The sequence below is a fragment of the Fistularia commersonii genome, chromosome 8 (assembly GCF_037954325.1).
Source record: "Fistularia commersonii isolate RoL2024-O1a breed Wild chromosome 8, RoL_Fcom_v1.0, whole genome shotgun sequence".
In the NCBI taxonomy this organism is placed as follows: Eukaryota; Metazoa; Chordata; class Actinopteri; order Syngnathiformes; family Fistulariidae; genus Fistularia; species Fistularia commersonii.
In genome coordinates this window covers 10,197,586-10,215,315 of record NC_141291.1, presented here as the reverse complement: position 1 = coordinate 10,215,315, position 17,730 = coordinate 10,197,586, and the positions used below count along the sequence as shown (strand labels likewise).

The 17,730-nt window shown below is 42.0% G+C and overlaps 1 protein-coding gene across 2 annotated transcripts in view; it reads right to left on the bottom strand.

The window, feature by feature from the left end:
• dlgap1b (discs, large (Drosophila) homolog-associated protein 1b) overlaps positions 1 to 17,730 on the bottom strand; it is a 90,211-nt gene that overhangs the window by 25,433 nt on the left and 47,048 nt on the right. For both annotated transcript variants that reach the window (XR_015106517.1, XM_086151088.1), the window contains exons 3-6: positions 15,192 to 16,321; positions 13,151 to 13,365; positions 7,662 to 7,839; positions 5,212 to 5,467 (exon numbers count right to left, since the gene is read on the bottom strand). Coding sequence is in view for 1 of the 2 variants with exons in the window: in XM_086151088.1 (XP_086007214.1) it covers positions 5,212 to 5,467; positions 7,662 to 7,839; positions 13,151 to 13,365; positions 15,192 to 16,256 (1,714 nt within the window). In the remaining variant the exon portion in view is untranslated. The remainder of the gene's footprint in view (positions 1 to 5,211; positions 5,468 to 7,661; positions 7,840 to 13,150; positions 13,366 to 15,191; positions 16,322 to 17,730) is intronic.

Below are 17,730 nucleotides of genomic sequence, written 5' to 3'. Positions count from 1 at the left end.
GTGTCTGTAATAACATCCCTCCCTGCTTGGGGGGGGGGGGGGCATTCGAGATGTTCGGGCAAAAGCAGAGGAATTCACAAGTTGCATTTGAGTATGACTGAGTATTTAGCTGATTTCACATCTACCTGAGGGTTTTACTGATGAAGAGTATTTTAAAGATACCAAAAACAGAGGAGGAGCGAGGAGAGAGCATTAGGCAGAGGAACAACACAACAAAACAGCACTTTGCCGTATATAACTGCAATGCAGGAATAAAACTCAACATCTGTGTGAAATGTAACCAACAGTGTTCTAGCTCAGTGCAGATTTAATATCTGAGCTGCAGACATGGGAAATAACACCTGAACTGAAAACACCCAGGCAAGCAAAGAGCTGCTAATGCTAAATTAGAAAAAAATCTTACTATGTCTACTTTACAACTTCATCAAGTACTTATTTACCGTATAAAACGTCTTCCATCCAAGCATTACTTATCCAAAGAGAAATCTTTGCTATCACGCTATAGAATTACCTCACAATGAGGGGAAATGGGGGGGGTTTGCCCTGAGCTGCGTCAGAAAATTAAACGGGGAGGTTGCGGCCAATTGAATGTTTTACAAGACCATCATCAGAATGACCCACACACTTTCTTCAAATGCTTATTTAAAGGAATGCTTTATTGAGCGCAACGCCTGTTCAGGGCTGCGGGGGAACCCACAGCCATTAAATTAAAGATTGCACTGTAGCCTATTTCCAGAACGAGGGGAGGTAAGCGACTGTTTTTAACAGATTCTCCCGCACCTCTGGAAAAACAGAGGCTGGGGAAAATTAAACCATGTAATTGACTGCAGGCCACTGAGCTCCGGGAAGAGAAGGTGAGAAGATGAGAAACAAACTTCATGGCACATTTCCCAGACGGAAGATGTGTGTGAATATAGTCCACACAAATTGTAGAGCATCGGGATTCAGGCACACAGCCTGAATCAAAAGACGGGATGTTTCTGTTGTGTAAGAGGAAAGTAGAGATAAAGCAGTGTTCGAAGGTGATAAGTACTTTCGGTGAAGACGAAGGGGGCTTGGGGTGTGTTTGGGGGGCAACCAGGTTTTCACTTCACTCGGGATTCGCCTCAGCTTTAGAATGCAGGTGCATCCCGTAGTTTTTTGGAAAACCCCCGTGCAAAGGAGCGGATGTTTCTGCCGCCATCTTTGCATGCTTAATAGAGACGTACATACGTGCGAGCAGCATTGGTGTGTGAGGGCGTGTGGATGTGCCACATCCACTTGAAGTTCAAACGGGCTAGATCAAAAGCATAGACCTTCACTTCAGTCTTTCAAAGCAGGACTAAAAAGATCATCAATAATAATGGGAGGGAGCTGCGCAGTGGGTAACTAGGGGTTCGTGTATATGTGTGTGTGTGTGTGTGTGTGAGTGTGTTATTCTGACAGCTCACCAGGGGGAACAAGTCGGAGCAGAAACCATAAGTGCCGGCTGTTTTTTTTATTTTTTTTTACCTTCCCTAAAACCGGCGCTGAGCCCTCCTTTCAGAAATATCATGCAATATTCACTTAAATATCATCTTTAGGTCTCAAACTTGTGTGTGTGTGTGTGTGTGTATGTGTGTGTATGAGAGAAAGAGAAAGCAAAAGAGATGGAGAAAGTAAGGGAGAGAGATCATTGTGGTTTTTCTTTCTAATTCTTTTCATTCAGGAAAAACACATATTATGAAAGAAATGTCCCTATAAGCATTATGTGTAGTAGAGTGATCACAACAAATCTAACCAATTAAGGATTATAAAGTGCAGCTTCTACAAGCCTATAAATAGAATCGATTGTGTTCAGGTATAGTATGGCGAGTGTGCCAAATTATATACACTTGAGCTGATGGATGCAGACACTCCACCTTTAAAAATACTTCTAAACTGTCAGTCATCTTAGTTCAAGGGCTTTGACAAGTAAAAAAATCAGATTTCAAACAATTGCCAGTAAACTGCTATTTTGAACTTTCAGCACAAAAGAAAAACGAGTAAATTTCACTGGGAAGGGGGATCTAATTTAACATAATATTTAACTGCATTATGGGGAATTAGTGATCCAATGTTTTTGGAGCTCAAACCATTTCAGGGAATACAGATAACTCAGTTCTGCCGCTTCAATTTCAGCGTCTCTCGTGTCTCCCCAAGCTTTACGGCAACACTTAATTGCCGGAGTGCTCATTTCAGTTATATGCAGTGGGAGCACGATCAACATTACAAACCTTTAAAAATTTTTTACAGTTATTTGTCTCATCTTGTCAAGTATGAGCGAGGAGAAAAAGGTTGTAAATTGTCCTTAGTTAATATTATGCACAAGTCTGTCTTGGTCTATTGGGTTTGCTTGCAGCAGGAGTCGGGAAACAGAATTCTAAAATTCTTTAGCACCCTCTGCATTTCATGTGGAACATATCTAATACATTTTCAATTGATGTGACAAACACTTGAAATATTTGTATTTAAAATATTTAAAGCGTCTTTGTGTACCTTGAAAAGCGCTATACAAACCGTATGTATTATTATTATTATTATTATTATTAAAGTATGCTCAAAAACAGACACTCGTGCTTCTCACACATTCCTACAGAGGATAAATCTCTACCAACCTCAGTGAACTGCTCTACACCATACTTGTGTCACTCGCTCCCACTGTCCCTGTCTCATTTGTTTAAGTCTCTGTTGCAGTACATTCCAGGATGCAATAAGGTCAGCAGCAAATGAAGATCAGGGGTCAGAAGCAGGCAGCCAATCACAAAGAGCAATGCAAGCCCTTTGTGGAAAATTACGCTGAATATGAGTAACAGCATGCTATTGAATCATCAGTAGTGGCAGTAGACACAGTACTCTGAGCTTCAACTCCATTCTCTCCTCTTGCATAGCTTCTGTGACAAAGCAGGAAAACACACACCTAGACGCACACACTCCTCTTTCAACTCCCATTTATATGTACTGTTTTGGATTACTCAAAAATTATAATAAAAGCCGTGTGAGCCGGTGACAGAGAAATGCGTGAATCACATGAAGCACCACCTATAAACAACGAAACACATCTGTTGAGCTTGAAAACCTGAGGTTAGTCCATAAAGCTCTTCACCTGATGGATGGTCTTCATTACCTCTTCCTTCCTCAGGGAAAGGAGCTTGGACTTACCCTCTCTAGATCTTATTGTTCCTTTATCTATATAGATCAATAACTGTCTCCACACAATGGACCAATTGGCTCAATCCTTTGCGGTTATCATAGACCGTCTAAGTGCACTAAACCTTAGGACTGAAAGGACTGAAATTAAAAACCTGGAACCAGCAGTGTGTATTATGGCCAGCAGAGGGTGACTGCACTGATGCTACAGATACAAAAAAGACCTACATATACATATACAGATTATTTACAGCATATGCATATTCAAAGTGCAATAGACAATAAAGTGGCCTATTCTTTAAGGTGTAGCTAAACTGTGCAGCTCTGGCATCTACTCATGGCTGATCGTGTCTCAAGGAGTGTAAGAAAACTGGCATTGGTAATCCGTCTCATTGTCCACTGGGGATCAGGTCATGCCAAATTCAAATTCAGAATATGCTGCATGTGTGATATATTACTGGATGCTGTTCATTCATACTTTGTTTGGAAAAAACAGCAACGCTGCACCTGGTCACCACGAGTGAATCTTTTCTGCCGAGAAACTTTCCAAGAACAGGAGGACGAAAATAGTTACGTGCTGGTTTAGTTTCTCGATCCCTACAATAAAGCCTTATTGCCGTTACAACTTTTCAGACTGTGCAGTAATGAGAAAGCTGTTGCCATTACAGCACAGATGAGTATGTACTGTATTTCTGTGCAGATAAAGCTAATCAGCAGGACTGAGTGTCTAGCCGAGGCCGCATTAGTGCTCATGATTACAACCACATGTGGCTCAGAACACCACTGAACCAGGCCTCCGTGATCGGTTCTTAATGTGATCCCAGATGTGTCCTTAGCACAGTCCTGCACTCAGTTATCCACTTGTGATAGAATCACAAATCTTAATGTTAGGTCTGAGTGGGGTCAACCGCCCTTACACGGTGTAATAAATGGTTAATGGGAATAATGATGGTCACTAAGCATGGGCAATTAATCCAACTTCAGGATCAAAGCATGTGTTTTCAACCTCTGAATTCATGTTAGTAAAACACGGTGTAATACACACACAAGCTGGCTCTTTAAAAAAATCCAGTTGACCATGGCCTGCACTCACTCACAATAACCACGATGACATGAAGGAAGAGCAGAACTACTGAGCCGTCAAACACAAGTCCAGCCGAGTAGGTGGACACATTGTGGCTTCACTGACAGAAAACAAACTCTCGTGTACCCTAGAATACCAGGAGACCGGTGAGAAGGACAATCCTGGTTGCTATGGTACATTATAAAAATGTCATTGATTGAGCAAAGACGCATTTTAGAGACAATTGTCACCAAATGTTGCTATTAATTAGCGAAATGGTTTTTGAGAGAATCATTGAGAGTCATCAAAGTTGAGTCATTTGAATAAATAGTCAATTAAGATGGCATCGAAGAAATTAGAAAAACCTACGCTAATTCGGTGACGTTGACTCATAAACAGTATAAGGCAATGGGGTTTGCACGGGGAAACACAGGAGCACCCAGTGCTGAATGCCAGCCCCCAGTCAGCATCAATACTGCATGCAGCACGCCGGAGAGCCGAGCACTCCAGACCATGAGACACACAAAAGCTAAAATAAGACCCAGCAGCCACTGATCCTTACAGCTTGAATAAGCTGTTGTGTGGGGGAAACAGCTCTCTATTCACCATATTGTATCTGTAAGGAAAACTGGGTCAGATGGATAATAATGGAGAGGCTTTGAGTTTGGTTTTGCCAAGTAAAACTTCTCCTAGGTCAGCCAACCAAATAAATTCTCCTTTTACTCAGTGTCAGACCACTATTCACAGAGAGACTCGATGAATAATCACATTATTGAATCGACCCCGGTTGAACGTGTTGTGCTTTAGCATGGATAGGTGCTATTTGCAGTGACAATTCGTCTTCTTTTCCTGGGGTGACACAATAAATATGTTGTATAACTTGGACACAAAACATCAATAATACATGTCTTCTATGCTGGCATATGAATTTATAATGCACATTAGATTCTATATGTATGCACATGTTCATGAGCATGTGAGCCGTGAGTGTTGCTGCAAACCTGTGCTGCTCTGGATGGTTCTGACAGTAGTGGTGGTGTGCGGGGGTGAGTTTGTCCTCCTGTTGACGACAATAACACCACCCTCTTCCTCCTCCTGTGAGCATCCCTTCTCGATGGCACGCACATAGCTGTGGCTTCGCATTCGGAAGCAGCCCGGCATGGGGAGGTCCAGGGCGTCCACCGCCTGCGACTCCATCTCGCTGAATACTGATTCGCACACTGCCTCGATCTGGCCATTCACCTCCACCTCGCTCACCTGTGATGGAAGGGTCACGCACGCATGCATGCATGCGCACACACACACACACGCACACACACACACGGACACACACACACGCACACACACAGGGCCAAATATACACGCAAACACACTGCCATTAGCTTGTAAAGCTATAAAAACACATGGGTGCACACAGTCAAAGAGCAGGAGAGAATGCATATCACAGAAACACAAAAACCTTTACCTAATTAAAGGTTCTTTGGACAGGGCGCCCTTAAATTTAAATGCTTCTATAAAACCTTCACTATACTTACACACACACACAAACTCACACACACACACAACCTGCTGATATAGTTGGGTCCAATAGCTGGTCTACTGCATCTTCAGCCATTATGAGATTGGACTATAAGCTGCAAGAATACTTTTTCAGCTAGACAAGGATGATTAACTCCATACACTCGCGAGCCGGGCAGAGATAACAAGAATCCACGGGAGGGCCTTTATCAAGGCTCCGGCTGCTGGACAAAGTTCCATGGTGGAGGCCTCACATCACCGTTGTGCAGCAAAATTCATTAAAATCTCTTTCTGAATATCACAGAATTGTCGGTTCTAACCTCACAAATAACAGACGACTTAGTGGGGAAAATGTCTCGCTAAACAGGGATTGGACCCAAGAATTCATTCATTTTGGCTTGTTAAGAACCTAATAATTATTCAAATTGATGAGGGAAGCTGAGGGAAGTCTCATCCAGGAGCAACATATTTTTGCAGGGAATTAGAAGGACTAATTTGATAGGCCTCATCAAGAACAGCAGAAATGACATCGTCTGTTAATCTACTCATCATATTCCAAATCTGCTGCGTGCTGCACCGTAGATGTGCCCCAGGCAATGCCTTTGGTCAACAACATATCAAAAAGAAGTTGACCATGCATTGCACACTTTCACTTGGAGCTTAGACTGGTGCCATTGATTCACAACAATGGGGCTTGACAAGTGTAATAATTAAAACCAATGATCCATCAGGTCTTTTTAAATTATGCATCACAATCCTACTAAACCTAAAATCTCAGCACAGTCTTCAGAAATTAATATATGCAAATAAATGTAAATGCTATACAGTTACTCTAAGTGATTTTAAAAGTCATCTAAGTTCCAAGCTGCCTTTTGTAACTTTAAACCATATGTAGAAATTTACATATAATTAATAAATACATATATTATTACTACAAAAGAGGAATGTCCAAGAAGTGAAGTGGGGGAGGAAGAATCATTTAGAGAGTAGAATGTCCAGGTGCTCTTTGTGAGAAATGGGGGAAGGGTCGATAAGAAGAAAGTGACTTCATTTACGACCCCCGCAAGTGCCGTTGTGGATCTAGAGAAGGGAGACGGCTCAAAGTAAGCTTAACACAACCAAAATCTGTCGCAAGAAGACAGTGAATGTTAACGCACTGAGATGTGCATGGGAAGGTAATACCAAGGGCGGTACCATTTTATTGTTCGTCGTTTTGGAAATGTCTGATTACGTCATTAACGTGACAATCCTGAAGCAGATTTTAGAGGGAACATCCGGAAAAGTACATGGGCAGGGACTAAGCACATTGTACAGCAAGGGAAATATGTCACAATATGATGAGGTTATTATGACTCTCAATGCAATTTCTTCTTGAGAAGGATGTTTCAGTTTTTGGCTTTTCTCCTCTAAGCCCACTCCATGTCCTAACTCAAAGAGGATCTTTGAAGGCTCCATCCAATGAAACTAATTCATAATCTCCAACATCTCATTTAACAAACTTCCAGATCCAATTTCTTAATATGTCTTTCTCAAGATATTTTTCTTGATTTCAAACCATTTTTTCAGATTAATTAATTCCTGTGATTCACTGTCATTTCTTGTCTTTTTAAATCTAATTCAAGCAGATGGTCCACAAAGAAAGGAAGGGTTTTTTGGCGGGTAAAAATGGGTTAAGGGAAATTCTCTCCTCCTCCTGTTTAACTAATCAATTGGATGACGCTTTTAATTATCCAAGAACAGACGTATACTCTAATTGGGAGATCTGGGGCTTTCATTCGATTTATTCTATGCCAGATGATGAGACCCCCCCACCCAGCCCACCCCACCCCAGGCACCTCTTGCATAACATTATTTGACATTCGGTATCTCTGGAAGAGCAGAGGGTTTAAGGGGCTGAGAGACCCAAAGGCGCAGGCCTGTGGGTGTCACTAACCTGGCTGATGGTGCTCATAGCTCTCATGTAACTCTCGTTTCGTGAGCGGAATTTAGGTGAGGCCAGCAGCCCTGCCGGGTCCAAGCTGTCCAGGCTCCTATTGATAGAAACTTCACTCACTGCCCGCAGATAGCTGTGACTCCTGATCTGCAGCTTGGGGGAATGCTCAGCAGAAATCCTGTCGCAATCAAAGACAGAAACGAGGACGAAGAAAAAAAAAAGGATAGGGGGAGTCAGTGAAAAGGCGTTTGGTATGAGGAGACAAACAATGTAAGATTGAGGGTTTTAAAACAGCAAGGGAAGCAGAGAGGGATGTGCAGTGATAAAAAAGGAGCGAGAGGAGGCATTTGTGAAGTACTTAGCAGGATGTATGAATCCGACGATATGGATCAATCGAAAAATACTTCAGGAGATACCCCTAACTAATCTAAGAACAGAACTACTGAGAATTGCAGTAGCTAAGGTTCACTGCCCTTGAAGCACCTTGTAAGCACCTCAGAAACACTCGACATGGAGCACATTCATTGACATATCGGCTTTGAGTGTTTCTGTGTGGTATACTGAATTTTGAGCTTTGAGTAAAAGTCAAGCTGTAAACACAAAGTAAAATCTAGATACTCACACACAAACACACACATCGACAAACACCTTTGTCAATAAGGAAGATGAATGGGTGTCTCATTTGTCCACACTCGTTCAGCATCTCCCACTCTGAACAAGTGAGTGTTATGTACATGGGAAACATCTGTATGTATGTGTGCATAGCTCAGATAACACATCAACTGAAGCAAAGAAATTCATTAAACGGGGGGAAATAAAACCTAAAAAGCTGATTTGTTTTCTTCCCGAGGAACATCATGGCCCACTAATGCAGCAATCAGAGAACAGAGAGCTCAGAAAGAAAATACAGATTAAACAGTCTTTTCTCCAATCATCTGTGAGGAGCAATGGTCCTGTGCCTTCACATTGTCATTCACTTTCACTTGTGGGTATGCAAAAACACACACACACACACACACACACACACACACACACACACACACACACACACACACACACACACACACACACACACACACACACACAAACAAACAAGCCTTGCAACTCAGTGCCTCTAGGTCAGGTCTGCTTTAATTATGCATTTCCTCCCTAAAATAGAGCTTGGTTAGCAAAGCAAATCAAACTAGATCGCTGATTCTTGGATGTTTGAATGGAGGACAGAAGATGTGGCAGGTGGGGGGAGAGTGGGGAATAGAGGCGACAGTATTTGATGGGATGACATAATTTTGTTTATTTATATATTACTTGTTTTTACCAGGGTTGGGTTTCAAGCTCATTTCCTGTTTATCACTGCACAGCAGAACTCAATAGATTCTGTAAAAAATAACAATGCACTGTGTTTCATTATGCATCCATTTAGATTTCACTGTGACAAACCTCGCAATAGTGAGGTAAATGTGATGCATAATGAGAGCTGCGAGAACTTCAGTGTTCATGTATAATAGTTATACTGTGCAAAGAGAATTTATTTTCCTAATATGAATGAATTTTTCTATGAACAAAAAAATCTTTGAGCGGTTATTAAATTCCTTTCTGAAAGCCAAAAAATAGTATTACAGACAAGTAAATTAAAAAGTAAAATGAGAAAATGATCATTAGTTAGCACACAGCAGACAACCAGTCAGACTACTCTGGGTCAACCACTCCACATGTAAAGAAATCAGGTCCACAAACATTTGTACAATTAACATTTTTAAAGGATTTAAAAAAAAAATTCAACAAAATCAGAAGTAATGGGATCTTTTTCATGCCACGATGCTGAGCAAGCGATATCCAGAAATAGTTCAATAGAAATAAGAATTTTCATTCTTATTTCTATTTCTATTTCTATTTCTATTATTTTCATCCTCTATTTCTATTGAAATTGAAATTGAAATTGTCTTTTTAATGGATGAGCGTGAGTAATTTGGAACGGGTAAATAATACCTTTGGTCAGTTTCATCTAAGCCATCCCTCAGTGCTACTGGCTTTATCTTCATAGTGACTACACAGGGATTGATGTGATGAAAATTACTTTCTATGTAATACTTTAGGATTCATGTTTTTTTGTCTCTTTTCTGATTATCCTATTTTATTCTTCATATTAAACTATCAAAATCTCCACTGAAGCTCCATGCACCCATGAGGTGATTGAATATAGAATAAATAAAATGGTAGCGCAAAAAAACCAAACAATCCAATTCCAAACCACTGAGATTGCTATTAATCATCTATCCATAGCACCTGGAATAACTGGGGGATGATGCCGAGAGGAATCACGTCAAAGAAGAAATCTACCTTCACCATTATCTGTATCCACATCTCTTGATTTCCCTGTGGGGCTGATTATGTGCGGACCAATTATGTCTATTGTAGCAACTTGAATGGCAGACTTATTCTGTAATCAGTAGCACCTAAGCAAGGAGGACAGTGTGTCCCCAGGTGGCCCTCCATGGAAGAAGTGACATTAATGAGCATAAGTTCCCCTTCCAAGAAAAAATGAGTCCGAGCTAAAGCCGTTGGCTAATTTCTGGAAGTCTTCCCATTACAGTCCAAGCACTTCTTTCCCCTTCTCATCTGTCAGTCACCTTTGTATATTTCACGAGTCCAGACTTCATAGCATTTTGCTATCCGACTTCTCGTCTTTTTCCCTCATCTTCTATCTGTAGCACTGACCTCGTCTTATTCTCTGTATGAATATGTTTTCCCGCTGCTTTCATATGAATGGAAGGACAGAGAGGTGGACAAGTGATTACAGCAACCTATAATTCACTGTTCTAGTGGAAGCATAAAAAGAAAAACAAGGTTTAATCTGGGCCAAGAATAAATCATTCACAGGAAAGAAAAAATGGCTGTTAAGTAAGTGATGGAAACAAGATTCATTTTCACCTGTTTATTTATTTCCTTTTTTTGTCTGCCAGGAGTTATTCTAGTAATTTTCAATAAAAGGTGCATCCAGGCCCTCTGTTTCAAAAAGGATGAGAGTGAGCACTGAGTGACAGGAAACAAATCTAGTCAAGCACACAATGGTCACAGAAAGGGCTTGGAATGGTACGGAACGACAAAGCTGATTATTTAATCATCGTGGAGTTTAGCAGAGAGTCGTGCCAGCTCCCAAATGCACAGTGTGAAAACAAGATGTCAGCTGTTCCCTCCTCATTCTCTATCTCTGATGTGCAGTGCCGCAATTCGGTTTGTTCCACTGGGTTCCATCAGATGATGGTAGCGTTCCCCGGGCCAAATTCCAGTCATTAGTGGGCCCCAAGCTGTGCCACTTGCTCTGCCATAAGGCTGTGTGTATGTGCACTTGCTTTTGCACGAAGAGAAACAAAGACATATTTCCCATTTGTTTTCTTCTCATCTTTGTATATTAAATAGCGAATCAGTCAGAGAACAGTCCTAAAACTTGTGTTTCCAATTCTTCTGCCGTGTCGCTTCTGTAATGTTGAACCTTGGCTTCAAAAAAGAAGCAAGCAAAGCCTCTGGGTCTGAGAATACAGGTGACTTGGAAAGTAAATCTCCTGGCTTCAAAGGACTACTATATTTCAGTAGCTGTTGAAAGTTGGTAGCAGGATATTTGTCATTATGCGGAAGTAGGGAAGTACCACTTCCAGTAGCATTAGTTTTGTCAATTCTAAATGATATTTATCACTAAAAATGTCATGACTAAAGGGTGGCATGGTATCCTTCCAGGGGTTTCCTCCAGGTTCTCCAGTTTCCTTCCACAGTCCAATCCAAAAAGAAGCTGGAGGGTCGTTGGAGACTCTAAATTGTCAGGAAGTGTGAATAACAGGGTGAATGGTTGTTTGTAGCTATAGGACATGTGAATGAGAGGGTAAATGGCTGAATGTCTCTATATGTGGCCCTGTCCAGGGTGAACCCCGCCTCGCGCCCAATGACGGCTAAGATCAGGGCCAACCCCCGGTGACCCTGACTGCAGAATAAGCAATATAGATAATGAATGGTCATGACCAAAAGAATTGCTACAATTTCTCTTTCTATTGTACTATCTGTCAACCAGAGGTTAACTCCTGTTTCCCATCCAGGCTCAGGAGATGCTGTGTTTGTCGTTCCTGGTTCCAACCTTTGCATTTAACCCTCATATTATGTTAAAGGTCAATTTGACCCATTGGGTCAATGGGTGAAATGGGTCAAATTGACCCTTAACATAATATGAGGGTTAAAAAAGTTGGTCCAAGGAAATACAGACAACGGAAATAAGATTGCATTAAACCAATCAGTCATCTTGTTCTTTTAAGCTCAAGAAAATATTGCAATAATTCTTTTGTTAAATTTATACAAAAAAATCTAAAGAGCACTAGCGGGCAGCAGTGGACGAGAATAAGCACGAATAAGGAAGAGTAATGAAGTAAAACATTAGTGTGTTAACTTGGTTGGACCTAATCGCAGCCATTGCTCATGGCTCAGTGTGTTTCAGTAAGAAATAATCTTTTTGATAGATCTGAATGCGACTGAATATTTTATTAAGTCGTGCCAGGACAAAATGTACCGGGGAGCAGGGGAGGCTCATGCAATGAGAAACAGCTTCACTAAAACCCTCCAACGATAAGCGCGCGCTTTTAAATGTGGATCTTTTAGACCGACAATACTCGGGAAAAGAAAATATTTGATTGCATACGCATATCTGAATTAGAAATGAGTTTTCATTACATGACATGCTTACTTTTAATTATGCCTTAATCTGACCAGCCTGCTTGTAGATACAAATGTGCTGGGTGGGTATTTAAAGCAGAACACATAACTGAGCAGTCTTCAGTGGGAGTTGGGAGCTTAATCAATCCGGGCAGAGGAGCAAATGCTCGACCAGACTGACTGAGTCCATTTTCCTTCACCTCTTTTGCCATCACTGTCTGCTGTACTCAGACATTTGAATATGACTATACTACAAAACATTGAATGATAACTTAGGCAATCTATTCAACACAAAACACCAGTGAACATCATGTTGATGAAAAAGGAAAAAAAAAACATACATACATATATATATATATATCTATATATAGATATATATATACGTGTGTGTGTGTATATACATATATATATATACACACACACACACACACATATATATAGACTGGCAGCCGTCTACATATATATATATATATATATATATATATATACACACAACCTCTTGCTTGTGAATGTACTTGGCTGCTATGATAACATATTTTCCCTCTGGGATTAATTAAGCCTATCTATCTATCTATCTATCTATCTATCTATCTATCTATCTATCTATCTATCTATCTATCTATCTATCTATCTATCTATCTATAGACAAATGATAAATGGGCCAATTAATCTGTTATTCAAGGCTTTTTAAGTATTAGTCAAACTAGAAGGAAATGTAAACAATAAATCTGAAACTTCATTAAGAAATCAAGAGAGTGGTTCATTTAAACTGAAAAGAGGTTGTTAAACACACTCACTTCAGCGTGGTCATGTCTGTGAGGGAGGGCTGAGTAGCCTTCAGGTAACTCGCTCGCCGTGCCTGAACCTTGGGCGAGGGCTTTGGGCTGCAGTCCGAGTCGCCGCTGTCGTCTTCTGCCATGGCCTTGATGTAGCTGCCACTTCGCATCCGCCGGCACGGGATCTCCTCATCTTTACCCAGTGGAGCAAAACCACTCCACTCATCCTGAGGCACCTGGGGAGATGCAGAGAGAGGGGAAAAAGGGAAGAAATACACATCAACCTCCAGAGCGGAGATTTTTACAGATTAACATAAACTTGGGTGAAAGTAAACACAAGACCGACACATTTCCTGCCCTGCATTGAAACTTGTACCAACATCGCACTTCATGCATTGAAGGATATAGCTTTGATCGTACCATAAGACTGTGAGTGCTGGGGGACATCTGTTGTCTCCTCTGTAGTGCATGCCACATATCAAATACAGGAAATTAATAGTAGGAAAAACAAACTGAGCAGTACTCTAGACCACAGTTGCACTTGACTTTTTATAGACAATAATGAAGGTAAAAATAAAAAGCAGCCAAAGCTTTCTCTCAGCTCTAATCAAAGAGAGAAACGAAGGGAGAGAGAGGGAGGGAGAGAGAGAGAGAGAGAGAGAGAGAGAGAGAGAGAGTTTGTGTGTGTGTGTGTGTGTGTGTGTGTGTGTGTGAGAGAGAGAGAACGAGAGAGAGAGTCAAAGAAAGAAAAAAAAAAGAAAAAAAAAACAAAGAGGGTTTTGTTCAGCAGAACCACTGCAGTTCCAACCTGAGTTGCTGTTATGGCACAAGCTCTGAGCCGAAAGAAATGAGATACTGGGTGAGAAAAAAAAAAAGCAGGAGAATCCTTCAACAGACCAGAGCGTATCCAGGGAACGGGGCTGACCCCGTCAGGGGCAACTACCCTACTGCTAAAGACCACATCTGTGATGACATCAAAGTCATTCTATAATCATTATTTAAGTTCGAGCTTGTGAAATTAAACTGTCTGCAACATTTATAACTTGCATCGGCTTATGAATATGTTCATTCAGTGCACGTGTTAAAATTTCGTTAAATCTTGTATCAAGGTTTAGCACCACTGCAGATTAACTTCATAGACCGCTACTCTTGAAGAACTTTTCCCATTTGTCTCTTTTTCTAGAAAAGGACTATTACTCTGCTGCAGTGACATCCTCCCTTGATCTGCAGCATTTTTTTTTCATTGCCAAAATGCACAGCACCGTGGAGTCTTCTCTCTGCCTTTCAAAGCCCTTTCGCTCTCTTTCCAACCTCTTCCTAGCTCATTCAACATCCTTCTCTCTTGTCCTTGTTTTCTCGATTTTGGTCTTTTCCCTCCAGTGCACGCAGACTTATGCAAACCCCCAACCCCTCCTGCACTTTCTTACCATTTCACTCCCCGGGCTTTCATTTACCACTTGCCCCATTCTGAGAAAATATACGTGATCTGAAGCACTTTTATCTTTCCCGAAACAGAAGTGGGGATGGGGGTGCATGCATGAAATTGAGGGTTACTGTGACCATGCAGCAGTTTTTTTTGTTTTGTCTTTCCCTTCCCTCTTACCCTTTGCACACTGATATCGAATATTAGCACTATCTTTCTGGAAAAAAAAAGACAACCTCACATCCTCTCAGAAGCATATTTTTCACTGCCCCTCTCAATCGTACATAATATAAGAAGTTACTAGATCAGCAATGCCACACAAAAACTTGAGTGTGCCATATCCTACTTCTGACAGACAATGTGTTATAAAGTAGTGGCGACATGGCAATGTATTATCATGAATGGGACAAGAATGGAAGGATGGCCTGGGGGTTTGTGAATGTTCTATGGGGACACAATGGATAAAACAAATGTATTTTTTTACATACATGGAATGATCTGGGGTACTGATTAACCTGTTCGGGAATAAACACAGGTAAAAGCAGACGCCTGCGGTAGTGTAAGAAGAGAAGAGCAGCTGGCTCCACAGAATGCGTGATGTGTGACAAGCAAAAGGCGGGGCTGTTGTAACAGTCCTACCTGTAGGAAGTGGCAGGTGCGTCCCTGCTCAGCTTTCACTAGTGCTTTATCTAGGTTGACCGAAGCCTTCTGGTAGACCTCTCTCGCTCTGCTCACTGTCAGTGTCGACGACCAAGAGCTCTTCTTTAGCTGCACTTGTCTGTCTAGCGCGCCCATGAGCTGAAGGCCGCCGCTGCTGCCCCCCGAGCACGTTGAGCATTTCACGTCATTGTTGCTGCGGGACGTCTTGAGAGAGTGGGCGCTGATGGTATTGTAGGACTCCATAAAGTACTGCGACTGGGATTTGTCCGGGTGACGCCCCATGGTCATGACCCCTGACGGCGGGCCTCCACTGTGATGGTGGTAGAGACACACCTCTCGATCGAGTGTGTCATCTGAGCTCCAGTAGCCTGATATTGCGGAGCGCATCTTTGGCTCCGACTTGCAGCGGTCTTTACTTTTACTGCGCTTGCTGTGCTTCAGGGTCCCGGATGAAGACGGTGGGTCATCAGGACTGGATTTACTTCCATTCACCCTCCCGCTCCCGCCAGACCCCGAGGGCCCCTCCAGGGAGTGAGACTTGGTGAAAAGCTTCTGAACAGAGTGAACAAGATGGCGAATTCGACCTGGGCTGTCACTGCGTTGGTGCTCCACTGCAGTACGCTTATACTGAAGAGTGTGATAACCTTCACGCCGCACTGGTGCCTGGTGCTCAAACTGCTCCAGGAGGTTAGAAGGGATGCGGTTGTTGTTTCCGCCACCGCCACTGCCGCCCCCTCCGTTTCCTTTGCTATTTCCGGTTGGTCCTGTATAAGGCACCAGAGCACCACACTCCTCCTTTAGCTCGTGGTGGGAGCTGTAATGTTTACGTGGGAAGGTGCAGCTGGCCAGATTGGGGTAGGCACCACATTCAGACTGAAAGGAGCTGCGCTGGGTATAGCAAGGGTGGTCAGCGGGACGAGCCTCACTGGGATTGAGAAAGTAGGACCGTCGATCCGAATGGCCCAGGGTCATGGAGTCATAAGAGGGATCACAGGTCACTGTGTGATGGTGACTGTGGCTGCTGGAAAGGCCTTTCATTGTCATCGTGGCTGGCTCAGAGTGCACATCCAACTACTGCTGCAGAAGTTTGCACAGGCCCCAAACTAGCTCTACAAAAACACACAGCCATGAGAAAGAACAGACAAACGAGAAAAAAAAAGAGAGACAGAGAAGAGATTTATCAAGATCTCACATTTGCATACAGAAATCACACTGTGAAGTCTTCATCTGTTTAACTCGAACACCTTGCTTTCACTTTATGAGAAACCTTGTTGATGTCGACGGGGCGGCGATGTTTTCTTTCCTTCCCCCCTTTTATTTTTGTCCTTCAAAACTTCAACACAGATTATCTAAATATAGAATTTGCCTGGCATGAGGTCCTTGATCTGTCCCCGAGCTGCTTCTACATCTCTTTTAGCCACAATAGTTTTCAGTGACAGGAGATCGAGGAAATGGAAGAAACAAAGGAAGATGATATATCAAGGAGTCCAGGTTTATTCCTGGCTCAAGGGTGTGCTATATTTGTTCAAAGGTGGCGTTAAATATTAGGCATCATTGTAACTCGATAAAATTTGAGAAACTGCCTGTGCAGCCAAAGTATTTCTAGCAAATTACATCATTTTTTTTTCAACAAGCAAGGATAATGACAAATAGGAAAGTGCCTGACAAAAGCACACATATTCAGTGTGCACATATTTACATCCTTTACATGCAAATGACAAATGATCACTGCCTGAACTTACAGTTTCCCTTTATGCCCTTAACAGCTAACTAATTGGCCAGTAAAACCCAGCCAACGACTTCTGGACATGACGGGGCAAACAGCAATAAACGACCTTTTCTTTACATGGTGAAAAAAATGAAAAAAAAAAAAAAAAAACGAGAAAAAAAAAAAACAATAGCATCAATCTGAACCCTTAAACTGCCTTCCTTGCCCATCTGGGGCTGAGGCCAGCTTGCTGCTGAACTCACAGTGCTCTAACGACTGGAGATGAGACTAACGAGACAATAATAAGACCCCACACACCCGGGTGGAGCGCTGTGACAGGAACGTGGTCGAGTCTGTGTGGCGAATTCATTACTGCGATTTATAACTCACCACCAAAGGCCACTGTGGTAAATAAAAAAAAAAAGGGGGGGGGGATAAGATGAGAAAATGAGAGAGCAAGCAGCGGAATGAAATATCATGTCAGTTCTTTGCATAACTAGAGGGTACAGCGTGGGGCACATGGAAGATGTATTTATTTGCATGAATAAAAAATTTGATTTATTCATTTGCTTCATGTGGGGAAAACTGGGCGCAGGATTAATTGAAAAATGATTGTTCCCATTTTACTTGTTGGTGCTAAATCAGCGGATTAAATCACTGGGAAACAGTATTAGGACAATGCCTTGCTTGCATTGTTAGGGTGGGAAAAAAAAGAAAAAGAACTGTGACCTTCCGCTGCTTTCTCAGCAACACAGTCTCAATGAACTCATGCCAGATAACACACCAACAGTGTCCACTTCTTCCCAGGCA